Source organism: Apostichopus japonicus, chromosome 20, assembly GCF_037975245.1.
Source record: "Apostichopus japonicus isolate 1M-3 chromosome 20, ASM3797524v1, whole genome shotgun sequence".
NCBI lineage: Eukaryota > Metazoa > Echinodermata > Holothuroidea > Aspidochirotida > Stichopodidae > Apostichopus > Apostichopus japonicus.
The window spans coordinates 27,791,408-27,811,927 of NC_092580.1; the positions used below are offsets into that span (position 1 = coordinate 27,791,408).

Below are 20,520 nucleotides of genomic sequence, written 5' to 3' on the forward strand. Positions count from 1 at the left end.
TGGACAGTTCAACATGAATGAGTGACGATATGTCGCTATAATTGTATCATGATGGTGACGTCATAATTTCTCCAAGGAGGTCCTTGACGTAACGGATCGAAATTTCCATAGTTAATTATAGAACAAGTCGAAATCAATGAAAGGAAGGGATGTATTATTATTATTCATTTTCTTGTAACATTTTTTGTTGTTGTCATACTTTGTACCTTTGTTATACTTTGTCAGTATGTATTTTGGGGATACCTCACGTACAAGTTCTTATGAACTTTTCGAGGATCCCCACAACCATATACTTTGTATGTATATACTTGAATTATGTAAAATGTTGATAACGTTGATTGTTGAAATATAGTTGAACAAACAAAAATGTGTCGACACAGGTCTATCCTGATGACGTCATGTTCAAAGAATGCTTTACGTGATTGAAAGAGAAGTGGTTGACATAAATGTATCTTGATGTTAAGTGATATTTAAGAGATAAAATGTCATTGCAACTGATCTGTAGTAGTGCTGATAGTCTTAATAGATTAATCGCCAGTAGTCGCGATTACACTTTGGAAGTTCGATTCATCGCGCTCAAAACCTAAGTTGCGACTACAAACTAGCACTACACATAAACTGCTTTTGAATAATGGCCTAACCTATCAAAAACAACGCTGAAGCAGTTTGCCAGCAAATATTGCAAAAGTACAGGTTCACTATAGCACTGTGCAATGTTTAAATTCGGTAAGCACCTGCTCCGGTCAGATTCATGCATTTACTTGTCAGTAATACACTTTTTCTGCAGTGCAACATTCAGTCCTAGCAATGTTTGATCATGATTGCGCATAATTGCAAATTTGTAAGTTATAAATTTTTTACGATTGCCAAAGTATTTGTCATTTCATCAAATATGTTTACATATACTTCATTACTGGTCTGGATCACAATTATCGGATGTCTGATCGAGTGTGTCGATGTAGTTAAATTTCAATGTGCCTGTTTTCGCGCTAGGCTAGAGCCTAGCCTAGAAAGTTGAATGTCCTTCTACAGAAAACTCTTGCATACTAATCATCACACCGCTACAAGGTGTTACATCTATTCATTGTTTGCACATTTGCTTTTATTATTGCTAGTAGTTGTGTTAGCCTCGTAGATTCATTGGTAAGTTTTTGATTTCTTATGGACGATTTTAAGACATTTTATAGATTGCAAGTTGTTCACAGTATTTGTTTGTCCCTATCATGCGCATTTGCAATTTACTCCTGGTCCAGGAACCCGCACTCGTTATAGCGATCCTGCCTTTTCTCTCGCCGTATCTTGGAACGAACTCCCATTTTACGTTCGTGACTCTAACTCCCACTGTATTTTCAAAAGACAACTTAAAACATTTCTGTTTGATTACTAGCAAGGGCGTAGGAACCGGGGGGCTGGGGGCGCCAGCCCCCCCAATGAAAAATATTCGGGCGGAAGTATCATTCCGCCCCCCACTTCGCAAGTCAGAAAACCCCTTTTTCATTTCCAAATGAGAAAAAAATCTCATTTGGAGCACCAAATTGCATCTAAGGCCAGGTGAAAATGCAAAATTATTTACAAAATGGAGTGGGTGTTGAAGTGTGCTATATTGCACCAAATTGCATCTGAGGCCACCTGGAAATGCAAAAAAAAGACACCCCCTCCCCTTACACCCCTCCCCCCAGGCCGGCCATCAGTCTTCAGCCCCTCCCCCCCCCCCCACTCAAAAGTACCTTCCTACACCACTGATTACTAGTTTATGTCTTCCCCCTTGGTTTCCTCTGTCTCTTTCCTATACTTTGTAAAGCTCTTTGAAACGCTGTATTAAGCGCTATATAAATGTAATTTATTATTATTATTATTATTAGATGTTTTAACATGATTTAGACACCACACGTTAAGGCACGAAAGAACCAATAAAAACATTGCACCATGGAAAAGATTTGTTTTGACTGTATTTCTGCAATGTAAAAATGACAGTGATGACGTCATAACTATAACCGAGTAATCGCAGTAGTCGGTAAAAGAGCTATGTGATTAATCGACTACAAAAGAAAGAGTCGACTATCAGCACAACTCTGTAGTACAATATCAAGATTTTTTTTCTCGAAAGCAAATCAGGTAACGGAATAGGTTGAACTAAAATAGAAAAATAATGATCCATTGGCTGTCAGAGCTGCGCCCATTCTCAACCCACCCGCCCCGCTTCCTTCCAATCCATCTGAACCCCAAGCTACGTACAGACCATGCACATAACCATCTCCTCATCAAGTAACCCCACCCCACCCACACCCCAGCGAAGAAAAGGAATCAACTTGATAACTAGTGAATTTTAAATAAAATATAATATTTCTTTTCTCTTCTTCTTTGACGTCATGATTTCATAATTTTATGCCTATAGTATGTTTGTGTAAAAATGTTTTCCCATTTTGATACAACCACGAACGAACAAGTGCATTGATTGATCTTTATAGGATTAAGATTAGGTTGAAGAAAACTCCCTCTATTTTCAAATTAGTTTCCTCTCAGCTGCATGCTAAGCACAATGCCCATTGTTTGTAATTTCTGCCTTGTGTGACGTAATACGCGTCAAGCCAATCAGGAATCGTTTTGCTTTAATTATATATTCACTGACTGAGTTACAATGTGGATGCATGCATGGGCAGTTAAAAACAAAAATCATATGTAATGGGAAACTCGACCTTGACCTGAATGAATGAATAGGCGTCGTTTATGAGAAAGTGCAACCAGTATAATCAAACGATCAGTTGCCGAAGAGATGAGAAGAAAATGTTTCAGTTCGATTGTCTCTTTCTAACCGTTTCACAATAAGTTGAGGGCGGCATACAACCTATAAAATTCATTGGAGAAGACAGAGAGAGGGAGGCTACAGGCACAGGGCCCATGTGATCAATTAGCCCCCCCCCCCATCCCCTTCCGGTCATGGAATGGAAGTTGCACGAGAAAAACTGTGAAGAAAAATATCGTATTCTTCTTATCATAATATACTTGGAGGAGGGGAAGAAGAGTGCCTTTAGTTTACAGTTCGGTTTCGGTTCAATGGGCTTAAAAATTAAGGCTGTTTTAAATCACAAAGGCCATTGATATAATTTAATTAAACATAGTGAGTAAAATTACATTGCATCATAGTGTATCATTAAAATAAACGCCGAAGGATCGATTACTGACCTGTTAGCTATAACATGAGCAAGAGGCTAATAAAAAACTGTGAAATATATATAACATATTCCACTCCCAATTTAAATTGTCCAGCGCTATCTTTTGATGAATAGCGCCACTGATTTTGCCGCGAACTGTTTCAGAGCCATATATGACCCTGAACTGTTTTAGGCGCTGTAATAAGGTGTCGTACCACAATTAATTGAGCCATTGACTTACACACTAAATTTTTCACTTTCCACCTGAGCCCCTTAAAGTCTAGAAAGACGTTTTCAATTGGTACTTCCTTTACCCACCACACAATAGCCGATGGTTCGGCCTACAATTTCCTACACTTATCTACAATTTTCTGCAGCACCTGTTAATTTCCATATCCTCGTCGTTCATACTGTAGTGGTTGTGCTAGACTGAAGAGGAGCAAGTTAAGCAAATACTCAAACCCAACCCTTCCGACTGCTCCTTCGGATATTTTAACAGAGTATTTCTAAAATGCTTGAAAAAAAGTCACCTTCAATCATCGTTATGTAAATGAAAGGTCTACATGCGCATTATCCGTATGTTATGTTTAGTAACCTATCGCAACTTGACCGTTTACGCACCCCCCCCCCCAAAAAGTATGCATGTCATGCATGGAAATCATTGTTCAGGATATATAATACAAAGTTTCAATGGATCGCATTAACAAGGGTTTGTAAAACCTCGTGTGCCAGCGGAAATATTGTACGCGGGCCTCACGCAGTACCCAAGCCTTACTTTGTCAACATGTTCCATATAGGCCTATAGCATATACAACATGAAGTGATGAAGACAAGCATACGACAGATCCTTTTGAGTAAAAAACTTGACGAGAAGTTACAATAACATAGTTAATATGCGTGACATATTGTAATATAACGACTTGACCGTTTACGCAACCCCCCCCCTCGCCCTTCCCCCTCCCCAAGTATGCATGTTATGGTAGGGAAATCATTGTACAGGTATAATACAAAGGTTCATGGGATCGCATTAACAAGGGTTTGTAAAACCCCTTGTGTGCCAGCGGAAATATTGTACGCGGGCCTCATGCAGTACCCTGTCAACCTGTTCCATATAGGCCTATAGCCTATATACTATATGAATGATGAAGACAAGCATACGACAGATCCCATGGGCGGGATTACGGGGGGGGGCAAGAGGGGGCATTTGCCCCCCCCCCACTTTTTCCCAAATCTTAGTTCACTTTTTTGTCGTTTTTGCAGACAAATGTGCACAACCCTAATCGAAATTATTCCCCCACAACAGCTCTATCAAATAGGCCTATTTGTTTCGAATCTTAAGTCGAATTTGTGTTTAAGATCGTAACATGTAGCATGCAGAATAACTGGAGATGGAGCTAGCACATGGTTCGCAGCTGCAGGTTACGAATCCTGGAGCTAACACACTAGCGATTCAATTCTGCATGTGATGAATCCGCGGCATATGCTACAGTGCTAGCTTCAGGAATTGATTTTCAACTTTGCTGCTCTACTGAATGCGTTGAATAACTAAATCCAGAGAAACGATTTACGAAAGCCAGATTTGCATATTGGTTATATCAATGATTAAATTCAATACACTGACACATGACACACCCCCCCCCCCGTGTCACTCAACAATATGCAATGGCATATGCCGATGTAATTTCTTTACTGCTCGAAATCACCCCTCCTCGGCTTCAGTGGCGACGGAACCGGTGGACTTGAGGGACTTATCCCCCATAAAAAAGTGGGGGCGGTAAAGGAATGCTCAGCCCCAATATTTGCCAAGTGCTCCAAGAAGTGGGGACCGCGGGGAGAATTTTGAAGTGGGTGCTGAACATATTCTTGATCGGTCCAGATGCACAATACACTAATAATTTTAGGGGGAAAGAACTGTCTAGATGCGATTTATTGTTACCAGAGGTGTCATTTTTGCTGATCTAGGATTTCCTTTTTGCTTAAATTTCGACGCGCCGCGCCAACTGATGGTGGCGCACCGCCTAAATAGTGACGTATAAGCTTCAGTTGTACATCACCATATAAGTTCTTCTATCCGCCCTCCCTAAATTTACACACGTTCATTAATTGTTTAGATGCAATTTAAAGCCTATATGGGTGTTAATTTTACCGATCTAAGGGTACCTTTCATCGAAAATTTTGACGCTCCTTGCCAACCGATGATGGCGCTCCGCTTAGATAGTGACCATATGTTCTACTATCAATCCTCTTCAAATTTTTAAACAATAATTAACTATCTAGATACAAATTGCAGACATGAGATCCATATTTCAAGGAGGGGTACATGCAGCTTAGAGCACTCGGGAAGTGCCGTTTCCGGCCATCTGGAGGGTTTGTAAAGCCAAAAAATTTCTTGTACGCTCCGCGCCAACCGATGGCGCTCCGCTTAGATAGTTTTGCTGACAGGTTTGCCCCCCCCACTTTCACAACTCAAATCCCGCCCCTGACAGATCCCTTTGAGAATAAAAAAAAATTGACGAGAAGTTTACAATAACATAGTTAATATGCGTGACTATTTTAATATCCCTTTGAACCTTTTTATCTGATATTGTTAATTCAAGTCTATACCCTTGAAATATGATGATATAGATCTTTTGCCATTCATCTCTGAAAATATGATTTTTGTTCATTTGTTTCCATCACGTGATATGCAGACTCCTTTATGAACAGAGTATTGATCGCTTCATGTAATCAATTGGTCAAGGAAAAAAACAAAGGAGATATTTATTTGTTTTTGTGTTAGTTAATAACAATTTTGATAGCTCGGTACCTCATCTTTGACCAAGCAAGGCCATATAATTTCAGGAAAAAATTGATAATTTATACTGAAATCTATAAAATTACTGACCGGTAGATCTTTTCTGCCTATCTAATATAAGACGCGAAATGAATATGTACAGGTCAATGGAGTCCTGTACATCTTTGAAAGGGTATATGACTTTTGTTATTTTTTGGTGCAATCATTAAGAGAGGAAAACTTATTGGAAATAGCTGATAATTGAGAGCCTGGTCGTGAAGATTCCGCGTCCTGGATATATATTGGGTAGGACCGATTTTGTTTATTATTATTATTTATTTATTTAAAACAAAATGTTTGTCCAATTGGGTTGGATGAATATTTCATAAAAAATATATTTCCGTCTTGAGAGAAAACTGTTTTCGGCTCCAAGGAAGGTAATTAAACTGGACTGCTTTTGTTTTGTACACGATCAATGACAAAAACGATACATTTTCTTGAATTTCTGTAAAACCGTTGTATGTAAATAAGACATGAATTTGAAAGTGACTTCATCATTTGCTGGTGTTACTCACTTTTCTTGCCGGACGCATTTTTAAATATACACCAAATGTTAAGATCTAATGTCTTCACAATTCAATTCTCTTTGTAGTATTTGTTAACAGTAGCAGAAGTAGATATTTTCATCGTGGAATGCAAGGAGCTGTTGGGCGAAGGGGGAGGGGGTTGTATCAAAATGATCACCCCCACCCGCTCTCCTCCTGGTATTTCAGCCATTGGGAATTCGTAAGAGTGTCCCCTTCATTCTCTCTATGCAGAGTACTTTGATAATAAAGGAAATGAAACAAAAACCAATATCTAAAGTTTAAACAAACAAAAACAAACTTAACAAGTCAAATATCATTTTGATATTTATACGTCTTCAAGTTTGAAAGACAAAATGGAAGCCGTATGAATATCAAAACGTGGCCAAATGATGATCTTTCTTGTTTTGTGATAAAAAGATATAGAGCTGGACAAAAGTGGATCTCTTTGAAATGCATCACATCGAAACTGTTTGGTTTTCGTGAATTACCTATTTCGTATTTCCTTTAAAGAAAAATCTATAATTTTTGTTCTATGTTATCTTTACTTAATTTATTTTTATTTTTAAATATGTTTGACAGGTTTATGTATCTCGTATGGTGGTAAGGTTTGATGTCAATCTAATCATCTTTCTGCTATCAACGAAGTACAAACCCTAGTCATGGTTAATGCTGCACCAATGCTACTCCACGTAGCTTATCTTATGGCCGTTATCCTTACGAATGGTACGTTTATTTCTTTACTATATATATATATATATATATATATATATATATATATATATATATATATATATATATATATTGTTATCTGTTATCTTGTTTGCTATTATTATTCAATTAACACATTATCGATAGCTTGTATTTCGACGGTGTGAAAACGATAGAGCACGACCCAAATGTGGGTCACGAACGATTTTCGGTGAGTCACAGTACTTTTTCCAGACGTTGGAAAATTTGACCTACAGTTTTCGTAACTTACCGGCGAAGAACGATTAGGTTAATTTTTTATCATGAAGTCCTTATTCCAAGGTAAATTTTGCAATCATGCTGAGACTTGATTCTGATGCGGGAGGGCTTGTAGGGGTGGGGGTGGGGTTTGGGTTTAACCCTATCATGGAAGATAATGGGTGGTGGGCCTAGTTTGTGGACCACTGTTTGATATCATTGGGATATAACCAGGTTCCACATTCCCCGTATTTTCCTTATGACCCAGGCTCTACAAAATAAAAAACAAAACAAAAACAGATGTTTGGGGCAATTTTCAGAAAGCTCAGCAACAAAATGTGTCTGGCTGTAAATGTAGGGAACACCATCTTAATCAATATGTTAAGGGAAATGTCAGTATGTTACAAGCTAACATCAGCGTTCAAATATTAATATCTCTATATTTATGTTCCAATATCCGTATGTCAACATCAACATCAACAAGTTACAATTCAACGTCAACATGTTGACAATAATGAAAACAAAGTTTTATTCAACCTGAGAACCGCTTGAATTGTGGTTTGACTCTATCCGCGTTCATGGGCGGTGCCATTTTGTTATTATTAGAAATATTATTTTTCTTTCTGTTTTTTTATAAATAATTGAAATATTATTAAGATTCTATTTCAATTCATTTGTTACTAATAATCTTGTTCAAAATTATCGGACAACTTCTGATGCATTTTTCATAACGGCATGAAATTACGGCAAATATGCCCCGATCCTCGCTTCCTCCGCCCGTTCAGATGACTATTTCGCCATTGTTCGCTATATTATTGATTACTGATAGTATTGACTTTCAGTTACAGCATTCGGAGGTATATTAGCGGATGTCTGTAACCTCTCCGACACCCATAAAGGGACCTTTCGATGTACTACTACTTATGATGCAAGTGCCGGCTACAATCAGATGACTACAGATAATTCACCGCACTCTACCATGGGAACAACGAACCAGGTTAACACTCTTCTTTACACAAGAGGTAAGATATTTTACTGGGGAGGGTATAGGTGGGATGGGAGTAAAGTTTGGGTCTTTTTTCTTCAAATACAAGTCTACTGCATGCATTTTAGGCCTGTATGATAAACACTGCAGGAGGCTATTAAGCCTGTGGTAAGTATATAATAATCTTGCACTGTAATGAAAACAGCAACAATGGACTGGAGATCCGCAATGTACCCCCCCCCCCCAGCACCACCAACCCCCTCCGACCTCACCGCTTCGCCCTGCTCCATTACATAAGCACGTGGAAGGTACATTACAGTTTCAGTATACAGGTAGCCTAGGTAGGTACATGTGAACTATAGAATGTTTCAAGTTCACACTGAGATTTCTAAAAACTATCATTTCTGAAGTAGGCTAATAATGATGATAAAGCCTTTGTCGTGCTCAGGCGCGTAGCCAGGAATTTGCCAAGGGAGGGGCGAAAATGTAGGCAAAAGTATCAGAGCCGTATAGATACGAAAGGGCGTAGGAACCGGGGGGGGGGGGCTGGGGGGCGCCAGCCCCCAGTGAAAAATGTGGAGGGGCGGAAGTATCATTCCGCCCCCCCCCCCGCTTCGCAAGTCAGAAAACCCCTTTTTCATTTCCGAATGAGAAAAAAAACTCATTTGGAGCACCAAATTGCATCTAAGGCCAGGTGAAAATACAAAATTAAGTGTACAAAATGGAGTGGGTGTTGAAGTGTGCTATATTGCACCAAATTGCATCTGAGGCCACCTGGAAATGCAAAAAATTCCAAAGGGGAGGGGGACACCCCCTCCCCTTAGACCCCTCCCCCAGGCCGGCCATAAGTCTTCAGCCCCCCCACTCAAAAGTACTTACCTACGCCACTGTAGATACGGCATTGCAAACTATCTAGTAGCGCCACCATGATTGGCGCGAAGCGTACAAGAAAATTTTGGCTGAAAATGCCACCCCAGATTGCTGGAAATGGCACTTCCCAGGCCTTGTAAGTTGCATCTTAGCATTTTCTCTCTTGAAATATGCTCAAGGGGGGTGGCTGCCCCCTTCCCCCCCCCCCTTGGCTACGCGCCTGGTCATGCTATTTGAAAAGGGAAGGGAGAGCAATGAACAACCAGCAAACGATATCTCCAAAGTTTGTGAACAGTTGTTACATTAACGTTCCCGCTTTCTTTGAGATATGACAATATAAGGGAGTTCTTCATCATCTTCTTGCACATTTTCCCGCCATTATACAGACACGGAAGTTGTGACGTCAGAGAGTGCGAATACAAACGCATATATAGACTTAACGCCAACCAAACAAACTAGAGCTATAATGTCTGATGCTGAACCTACATACACAACCCGTGATAATGCAATAGGTATGTTGGCCAAAACAAATAAATAAATGAAAGGTCACTGGAATTTGAGATGCCATTCTGATTGTCTTAAACAGGTTTTACTTTCTCATTACACCATTTTCTTTATCCTGTTTGCATTCTTGTATTATCAAATAAAATAATTGTTTTTTTCTCCCATGAATCTACTTTAATGAGACAAAAATTCATCCTTCCTCCGAAGAACCAACGTCGAGCACGTTGATTACGTCAGAGATATTGATGACGTCAGACCGATCGATGACGTCACGCCATTTTTTTTTAAATGTTGTAATATAAATTTATATATATTACAAACAACTTACAGGGCAAGAAACTCCAAAGAGAGTGCAATTTTAAGCAACAATTTGGAGTAACGTTGATATCTAAGTTCAAGACCAAACTGAGTCCTGGTACGCAACAGTTTAACGTTTGTCTATTTTCACTTGTTTTACCCGTTTTCACTCGTGCTCATAATTATGTCCTGGTTTATTTAATTACTTAATATAGTAATTGCTTATAAAAGGAAATATATATTTCTTTATTAGGAATAATTTCAACGTCAGAAGGGATCTCTATGACATCGGAAGGGACACATATGACGTCGGAAGGGACATATGAGACGTCGGAAGGGACATCTATGACATCGGAGGGGACATCTATGACGTCAGAAGGGACACATATGACGTCGGAAGGGACATATGTGACGTCGGAAGGGACATATATGACATCGGAGGGGACATCTATGACGTCAGAAGCCTGGACACATATGATGTCGGAAGGGACATATGTGACGTCAGAAGGGACACATATGACGTCGGAAGGGACATATGTGACGTCGGAAGGGACATCTATGACGTCAGAAGGGACATATATGACGTCAGACCACGTAGTAACAGACAGTATATCGCCAACTGCCGATCCCAGTACAACAGGTATTACCGTACACCACTGCAGTAACTAAACTTCGTCCCAAAGCGTCTGCTTTTAGATCTCGTGGACATTATACCTGTTCGACTTAAAAGTTCAACTTTCATGGTTATAAATATATTTTCAGATCTATAAGTAGATTAATTTTTTTAATTTTTTAAAATTGAAATGATAAGTTGATATTACAGCAATAATAGCCAGTCACCTTGGTTCATATTTATGCAGAATTCGATCTTCGATACAAGGGCGGCGGAACCGGGGGGGGGGGGTCACAGGGGGCACGTGCCCCCCCCCCCACTTTTCCTCAGGTTAAAAATGTGCCATTTTTCTACATAAAAATTGAGGTGTCTCAAGTTAGCAAGAGGCCAGGGAACCAGAATGAACACTCGGGAAGGGCCGTTTCCGGCCATCTGAGGGGTTTGTAAAACCCAAAATTTTCTTGTACGCTCCGCGCCAACCGATGGTGGCGCTCCGCTCAGATAGTCGTGCATACAACTTTGCAAATCCTGGCTACGCCCCTGACTTTTAATGAATTTCTGTGGGTCAAACTCAAAGCTATTTTGAATGGAAAATTTTTTGTTGAGATATTAACAAAAAATAAACTCTAATTCGGAAAATTCCTACATTAGCAACTAGCATGATTTCACCTCATTTTGTCTCAATAGAAAATTTGTTCCTTGTTTCCCAATTTGCACATTGGATATTGCACTGCTAGTATGCATATTGTTTTGAGGGGGGGGGGGGGGCGTTGATGGAGTGATGTGTATACGCAAATAAGATAATACAATAAGAGTCATAAAGGGTACTAAATATAAGGCTGCATCAGTCCAATCGAATTTCTGCAAAGTGCCCTTTGATGTCGGTGCCCCCCCCCCCAGATTAAAAGTGCTTCCGCCGCCCTTGCTTCTATACCATCTTCTATGAGAGAAATTCACATTCGACATTTCAATCAATTTGAAACTAGAGGTTTGAAACTTTCAATCCGTGGAACTTTACGAGAATGTGTGACTTATCTAAACTCCAGTTTTGCATTTCTCGTCACTTATCGATTAGTGATCGGTTGAAAATATTATCTTTACAGTCAGACCCGTTAATAAACATTATTGGATGTTACCATACATGAGGAACATGCTATACATTTTGTATGGTAATGTAACGTCCTGGACAATTTAAGAAAAATCACCTAAGAAATAGACATGACATAAGAACATCCACACAAGTTAACCCATTTTTTCGAAGTGTTCATTCAAATTCATTTAGATATTTTAATGTTGACAAGATTAAAACATGTTCTAAAATAGAAATGGTTGATTAAAATATATCACATTATTTTAGGCTATCATGTTAGTCACATTTTCATGTTCACTTTACAACTTGTGACGTCATAGAATATGTGGGCAAGCTCAATCGACGTTAGGTTGAAAAGTTTCAATCTACAAAGTTCATTTTCTTCTATTCAAATTTATTGCATTTGCCTCACCTGCATGCCACCGCTACTCAATATACCCCATCCCTTCCTGCAGCCCTGAATTAACCGTCAAACAAAATAAGCACGTTCCTAGGGCACCAAGGGAAGGGGGCATCACAGAGTTCCCGTAGCTATCATGCCCTTAACTCTTTGACTGCCACTCTCAACTTTAGTTGAATCCGAGACAGAAACACAGAGATAACGACGCCAAACTTTTAGGTGTAATTCAGAAACTAACAATTCAGAAACAAACTATTTTTCGACTATAAATTCGAGGTCAGTATGTGAACATCAAAGTGAGAATTTGTAAACGTCAAATTGTGGATTTGTTGACATCAAAGTGAAAATTGTTAATTCAAAGTGAACACAGGTATACAGTAAACATAATTCTTTTTAATTATCATTTATCAAAGTTGTGATTTCCCCTCATCATTTCTAAATAAAAGGCCTCAGTCATTGGTTGAGTTTGATACATGCCCAATCTGTTACATAAATAAAATAAGAAATGTATTCATTTGATTTATATAGTTGTGGGGTCTGGGCCAGGCGCGGCGGAACGGAAAAATTATTGGGGGGGGGGGGGCTAATGTGTGGAGACTATCTAAGCGTAGCGCCACCATCGGTTGGCGCGGAGCGTACAAGAAAATTTTGGGTTTTTTCAAAGCCCCAGATGGCCGGAAACGGCACTTCCCGAGTGTTTTATGCTGCGAATACCTAGCCCTAAAATATGGGTCTCAAGCCTGCAATTTCTCAGATTGCACGTAAAAAAGTCTGTAAAAACATTGTAATTTGTATATTCGATGGTGTTTTAAGAGAGTAGCTATTACACGCAGTGTACTCGCAAAGACGTTTTTGAGTGCAGTAAGGGCAGTGGCGGAGCTAGGGGTATTGGTCAGGGGGCAGGAATGGTCTGTAGGGGCGCTTTCGACACTATCTAAGCGGAGCGCCACCACAGGTTGGCGCGGAGCGTACAGATAATTTTTGAGTAAAGATACTCCCTAGATTGCAGGAAATGACCCTTTCCGGGCCTTGTTAATTTGCAGATAAACGGAGAATAAATAGGTTTCGTCGCCATTTTGTCGGAAAATTACACCAACAGAATATGACAAATGTCAATAGGTATATGAGAGCGCAATAAAATTGTCAATAATCGCGAATAAGTGAAAAGTAGTGAAAAGCTGAAAAGGGCGCCAGCAGTCCATTTGAGTCCGTCAGGGGGGGGGGGGCATCCGCCCCCTGACTGTATATATGGACGCTCCGCCACTACGTAAGGGGATGTTGGAGAACTGGCTGAAATGAGGCAAGTCATTGGCCTAAGACGAAGTTGTGTTACGCTTACCGGTACTCACACTCACTGCTTCCACTTTTCACGGGGCGTGAAGACGCGGTTGGGGTGACAATGTGGTCTATAGCCAGGGGACGGGCCGAGGGTCCCCCAGCAATTACTTAAATTATAACACCTATATAGTATACGTGTGCATCGGACAGATCGACAAGTATGCATTGAAAAATGGGCAGATGCACGTTTCGGAGCCTTCGTAAATATTGGGGGGGGGGGGGGCTTATCATGCATTTGCCCCCTCAACTTTTTCATTGGGGGGCTGAGCCCCCCAAGCCCCCCCCCCCCCGGTTCCGCCGCCACTGGTCTGGGCCTGGCCTGGAAGGAAGGCACTTATTGAGTATTAGCCACTAAAGCAATGGAGGTGCCGAGGGGTCACCATTTGCATCACTCGCCCTTTATCCGGCACTTTCTTCCTACGAGCACGGAATGTTTTACAAGAACTCGAAAATTTGTTATCTCGAAATTCATATTTCGATGAGTTAATAAGATGAGTTAATAAAACTCCATATTTCTCTCTATGACTGAAAAAAAGGTTAAGTTTTTTTTTCTCTCTTAATATTTACCTAGAACTCGCTGTCAATAGATTTTGCCCATATCAATTGGATGGATTTTGTTACGAACCGTTCTATGACGAGGCCACATACTTAGACGCCCATAACCACTGTCGCAGCTTTGGCACCGGGTCGAACCTAGTTAGCATTCTCAACTTTGAAGAAGCCAGCCGTTTGAAGGAATTAATTGTGAATGAATTCTTTGAACCGTATGAAGACTACTGGATTGGACTGCTGTCGAATCGATACCAATGGGGCGATGGTAGTCCCTTGTTGTACGAGAACTTTATATTCTCTTATGTTCCCGGCACCTGTGTTATCGTGTCACCCAACTTGTCTTGGATCGCTGAAAGTTGCACAAAGAGAAATTTGTTCTTGTGTGAACGTGAAATTCCAACATCAGGTAAGCGGACCCGACTTACGTTCCCCGGGGAAGGGAGAAGGAGATTCAGCCAGTTAGCCAACCCCCCCCCCCTTCCCAGTGGGTAAAATCTATAAAAAAAATCCGACTGTATAGGTAGGAGCATGAATATATATGGACGTATACCCCGAGGCGAGTTAAGGGTTTATCGAGGAAGGGGTGTGGTACTAAGGTCGTTAATGCCTGCAACACCCACATAGAAAAGAGTTAATGGAGTCCTCTCCCAAAATAAAAGTAAGCGTATTACTTTAATTTTTATTTTCAGGAACCAGTGCTTGTGATCATGTGTATAAAAATTCCTGCTATGAAGGAAACGAGGACAGGGGAGACATAACGTTCGCACGGGATGTATGTTTCGCGAAAGGGAGTTACTTACTACAGGTTGAGACACGTGATGAACAAGAATATCTAGGAGCCAACATCCAGATGAATATGTGGCTTGACCTTAACACTTCCTTTACATCTGGGTACTCTTGGAGCGATGGAAATGAAGCGATTTATAAGGACTTCGAAGATGAAAGTAGTCATGAATATGGCGGAGTGTGTTTTAAGATGGACTACGAAGATGGCTATAGATGGGAAGCAGAATCTTGCGGAGACTTTGAAAAATACATTTGTAAATGGCCTCTGTAAAACAAATACATCATCTGGGCCTTCGATTGTAAGAGTGTAAGAGTGTAAGATATAATTTAATGGTATCAAATAACAAACCAAAAGAAACAATTCAATGAATTAAATAATCAAAACCTGCAAGTAAACACAGAAATTCTCTTAAAGGATACATGACTTTCGACAGAATTTTGTATGTCCATATTTCAAGAAAAATGAATATTAAACGTATACAGGTAATATGTGTTCTGTTCCGGTTGCCAAAGTATACCCTCTCCAAAATATATATGGAGATATAAATTGAAAGGCCAAGTAAAAGATGACGTCATTCCTCAGTCCTGGGCTAATTGCAGCCGATAACACACACACACAAATTCTTTAACAACTTTACAAAAAAACAGTATAAGGGCATGTTAAACGTCCGAGTTCCACTAATTAAACATTGAGGCAAACTAAAAAAATGACGTCATTCCTCAGTCTTGGGCTAATTACAGCCGATAACACACACACACAAATTCTTTAACAACTTTACAATAAAAAAGTATAAGGGCATGTTAAACGTCCGAGTTCCACTAATTAAACATTAACATTTAACTACTTAGTTATGTACATTCGATTTCAAAAGAAATAAAGAAATCTTTTCATATTAAAGATATACCAGAAACAATTGAGATTTGTATTTTGTTACTTTTTTATCTTAAATGCTTTCGCTTTTTTTTAGAGACATATTGGAAACTCTTTAATGATCATATCGAAAATTTAACAAATTAAAATAAATACAGTTTGTTTGTTTATATATTACTTCTATTTGTTGCTATTGTTATTGTTGCTCCTGTTGAAGGTTTCAGACGACAATGGACATACGAATATGGCAAGCCATGTGGGACAAACACTGCATAATATATCCGCGTATTAATTGGAATTTATAAGCGTATTAATTCGAATATATACACGTATTAATTCGAATATATACACGTATTAAATAAAATACATATGGGGATTAAATCCAATATATGCACGGATTAATTAGAATATACACATTTCCGCTCTTGCTGTGTACATATACCAACGATAAATGTTTTGGCGGGATCGCGAGATCGCTTCAAAAAGCGAAACTTTACACATGTAGGCTACAACACATGTATATTCGAATTAATACGCGTATATATTCGAATTAATACGCGGATATATTATGCAGTGTTTGTCCCACATGGCTTGCCATATACGAACGACCGATATATATATATATATATATATATATATATATATATATATATATATATATATATATATATATTGACACATCCCAGTCGTAATATATATATGATTTATAAGTTCCGCCAATTTTCTTCCTAATTTGTACCGTGCAGAAAAATTTATAACATTCCCAAACTTATAGACTATATAGATATGATTGAAACGCCCACTGTTCGTTCATTGTAATGAATTCTTAATTAAAATGTCTGCCTTGCCCTCGAGATACCTAAATAACTAAAAGAAAAAAATTATCGACTGGTAGAAAGTAACGATTTTGTCACGCGGATGTAATTATGATTTTTTTTTATTCTATCACATCGAACAACTGAATTTTTGACGAAAAACATAAATAGTTATTTACAAGTTTATGGCATATAGAGACTGTTTTTTACCACAAGGTTCTTATAGCATGCATATATCATGCATAGCATTTTAGGCTATATTTTCAACAATTTGAATTCAAAATCGCATCCTGATATCGGTTCATCTATAAAGTCACCAATTTCTTAAAAAATGAAAGCTGTTGAAAATCAGGACATTTTGTTGTATGGTGATGTGTTTATTATGGAAACTGTCTCATACTTAATCTTGGAAAAATAACTTTTAAGAAACAAGACATTGCAGTGCATTGTATGTGGAGCGTATACTTTGACTTTCACACAAGAATTTACAAACTATTCGGACAATTCATAATCTCAAAGTCTGGTGACGTCTTAATGAAGTCAAAATCCTGATATTAATGGTAAGATTATAACTTCACATGCACTTTTTTAGATTTCATTTAATTGAACTTTGTAAAATACCTAATGCTCCTTTTATTAAGATCACACAATTTATGTTAAGAAGAATATGCTGGATCATTCGAATATTAGAATAAGTTGAGTAACTAAATGTTGAATTGGAAGCCACCCGACGTGTAAGTTGTAATCAATGAGCTCTTGCGGGTTTCTCCTACATTTGTGGTCGCTTAAGTGTCGTAAAAATGAACTTAAACAAAGAAGAAAGAAGAGATAAAACTAAACGATTGTAATCATTCTGCGCATGTTTAAAACATAATTAGCAAAAATATTTTTATAATGATATTTTATCCCATAAATTATGTCACAGATATTTTAAAATTTCAGGAATGTTATTGAATATATCTAGTAAAAGGATTTTCCCAAACAACTTTTCTTTAGCATTAACTCCGTCTGACTTTGTGTGAGTTGTGTGAGGTGACCATTGTCGGTCATTTCTAGCATAAAATGGTAGTAAAACGTAAGAGTATAAACGCTGAAGTTTCTTTACGTGGTGAAGGTTTTTATTTTAAAAGGTTTGAAACCGAATTGGTTTCGTTTAAACATGTTTAATGTTTTCAACATGTTTAATATTTAAAAAATTATCTTTACCTAACGTTTCATTGTTTTTGTAATATTATACACTTAACAGATTCAGTAGCAGAATTTTACTGAGCATCTGACCATTGACCTATCGCGTAATTCTGCTATCAAATATATAGACGACTATACACCAGGCATGACTTCAACGTCGCTGTTAGCTTTCCACGCAATTGGAATTATGGTCATTACCTTATTGAACCGTAAGTTTTAATTCCCAAATAGAATCGTTTCAAAAGATCATTCAACGAACTATACGGATATTTATACTTGGCTACGGACGGGAGGGGGGGGGGCAGGTACAGGGTGGTGGCGGGTGGAGGTGGAGACGGTGAAGGGACACATATAGTTAGTGCTTTGATTTCAGGTATAAATAACAAGGCTATTTGTATTTTTGGTTGTATTGATCGTGGATAGTGCCTATTGACCTTATACAGATAAAAACCACGGCATATAGTATAAAAGATATTGCTATTTTGCTCTCAATTTGAACTTACAAGAAAAATGTTTTCCACCATCTTATAGCACTACTTTCATAGTCTAGTAAGTATATCTCCATTTAACACTGAACATTAATTTCAATTGATAAGAGTTTGTTCTAATTGCATCGGGGGAAAAAACACAACAAAGAACATGGTTTAACGTATTACATCAAACACAAACCGACCCCCCCCCCCACCACCCCACTCCACCCCACTTCCCCGCCACGGCCGAAACCAATTGTAAAAGTTGTATCAGTAAAGGAATAAGCTCAAGAGATGGGAGTGGACGGTGAATTTCTCTTTAGTTTTCTGTATAAAAACAACAATTTCTTCAAATTTCTTTATACATTTAACCATCCGTTTCGACAAGTGCATAATTAAATTAGCGATCTTATTTACGCTCAAGGATTTGCTTATATTTAAAAATTAATTAATAAACATAAATAGTAGTTTAAATATAGCTTCAGCTCACGTATTTCCCTATAAATTTATATCATCGTGTTATTTATTCTTTGATTTCTTTTGGCCAACTTGGCTTTGACAAATGATATCGACACAGAACATCCTAGCACGGAAGGCAATCAATATTTTCAACCAAACAAAAGTCAATAATGATTGTATTGGTTCATATAGCCTATACTTGAGGGTTTCTCAACAAAAACTAAATGGTTGTTGAAAAGTTGATGACCTGTAATATAAAATCAATATCATCAATTTTCAAGACTATTGTGTATACTTATGCCATTCATATCAGGAACAGAAAATCTTTATATTATAAATGCCAGGAGTTCATTTCTGTATTTCATATTTTCGTTATTTCGACGAAACAGTTTGTAATTGCAGCAAATTGCATGTACAAGTCAATCCAACGCAACGCAACGCAGCCCAATCCAATCGAATCCAAATGCAATCGAATCCAATCTAATCAAATACAATCCAAGCCAATCTTATCCAGTCCAATCTTTAATTCAATCCAATCTATTCCAATCCAATACAGTGCCTTGAAATAAAATGCAGTACAATCCAACTTGCAATGCAATCTGATCCAATCCAATCAAATCCAGTTCAATCCGATGCTTTCCGATCTACATCCAATCTCCATCCAAGTTAAATGCAATCCAATCCAATCGAACTTGCAATACAATGCAATACGATCCAGTCCAATACAATACAACGCAATGCAATGCGGCGGAACGTAATGTAGTGCAATGCAATACAATGGATTACAATACCACTATTTTAGCAATATGGTATACACCATGTCTCTTAATTACATTTGTCTTTCTCTACGATAAAGTGATCACTAAGAAGATTCGTAGCACAAGCCAGATGAGGGAGTTTTGTTCTAGCTGCAAATTTTATGCTTTATTTTCATTTACCTTATTTTAAATTATTTTTTTTCGGTTAAATGTATTGCCCACATGTTTTCTTGTTTTGTTTATGCCCCCTCCTAATCCTCCACTCGTTTGAGAGACTTTTTTCACAATTATTCTCTATTGACTGCCGTATAATTAATGACAGCATATGCAGGTACACTAGCGGATGGCGATGGCGTTTCCTACAAAGGCACCTTTCGATGTACCACGTTTGATGAAAATAACAACTACAAGCAAATGACTACAAATAATCCAAGCTCGACGAAGAAAATCAACTCTCCTCTGTTCACCGAAGGTAATATATATATATATATATATATATATATATATATATATATATATATATATATATATATATATATATATATATATATATATATATATATATAAAGTAATATACACAGAGAAAAAGTAGCACATAAGTGAGAATATTCACCAATGAAACAGTGTTTCTCCTTCCACTCAGGATGTTCGGTGAGTATATGGATAAAGTAAAATATTATAGCTTTCATCACGCTAGAAATAAATTTCCGGTCTGTGCTGAATCTAGTTTTATTCTCTTAAAATATCGGGTGCGAGGGGTGGGGGGGGGGAGGGGTGGGAAGTAGAAAATTGCTGTGATATTTCTTAGCAGCAAAAATGTTTCAGTTATATAATGTTACAACATGGTCGATTTTGATCTACTTTCAGACTTAACGTCAAACATAGAAACGGATGTCGTGACGTCAGAGGGTGCGAATAAAAATGTTACTACTGACGAAACTTCAGGTATATACGTTTGGGATAAAATTACTTAAAATAAAAATGTTCATTAATCATGAACCTACTGTATTATTTTCTCAAATGCAAATTGCAGAAATATATATTAGATCTATATTTTTTCCAAAAGG

General features: G+C 38.2%; 1 protein-coding gene and 1 long non-coding RNA gene across 2 annotated transcripts; both read left to right on the top strand.

The window, feature by feature from the left end:
- The first annotated feature begins 10,633 nt into the window (after window positions 1–10,633).
- On the top strand, window positions 10,634–15,187 carry LOC139960792 (C-type mannose receptor 2-like). Its single transcript, XM_071959341.1, has 3 exons — window positions 10,634–10,753; window positions 14,126–14,512; window positions 14,796–15,187. Exons 1-3 carry the CDS (start codon window positions 10,672–10,674, stop codon window positions 15,161–15,163), a joined length of 837 nt encoding a protein of 278 aa, XP_071815442.1. The 5' UTR covers window positions 10,634–10,671; the 3' UTR covers window positions 15,164–15,187.
- Window positions 15,188–16,729: 1,542 nt separating this feature from the next.
- LOC139961829 (uncharacterized) lies at window positions 16,730–20,411 on the top strand. Its single transcript, XR_011791033.1, has 4 exons — window positions 16,730–17,138; window positions 17,825–17,975; window positions 19,776–19,925; window positions 20,321–20,411. It is a non-coding gene; the product is annotated as an uncharacterized lncRNA (long non-coding RNA).
- The last annotated feature ends 109 nt before the right edge of the window (window positions 20,412–20,520 follow it).

Coding starts and splice junctions, on each gene's coding strand:
- LOC139960792 (XM_071959341.1), top strand. CDS start 10,672: ATGACGTCAGAAGGGACATATATGACGTCAGACCACGTAGTAACAGAC. Junction 10,754..14,125: donor TGCCGATCCCAGTACAACAG/GTATTACCGTAC, acceptor ATATTTACCTAG/AACTCGCTGTCAATAGATTT. Junction 14,513..14,795: donor ACGTGAAATTCCAACATCAG/GTAAGCGGACCC, acceptor TTTTATTTTCAG/GAACCAGTGCTTGTGATCAT.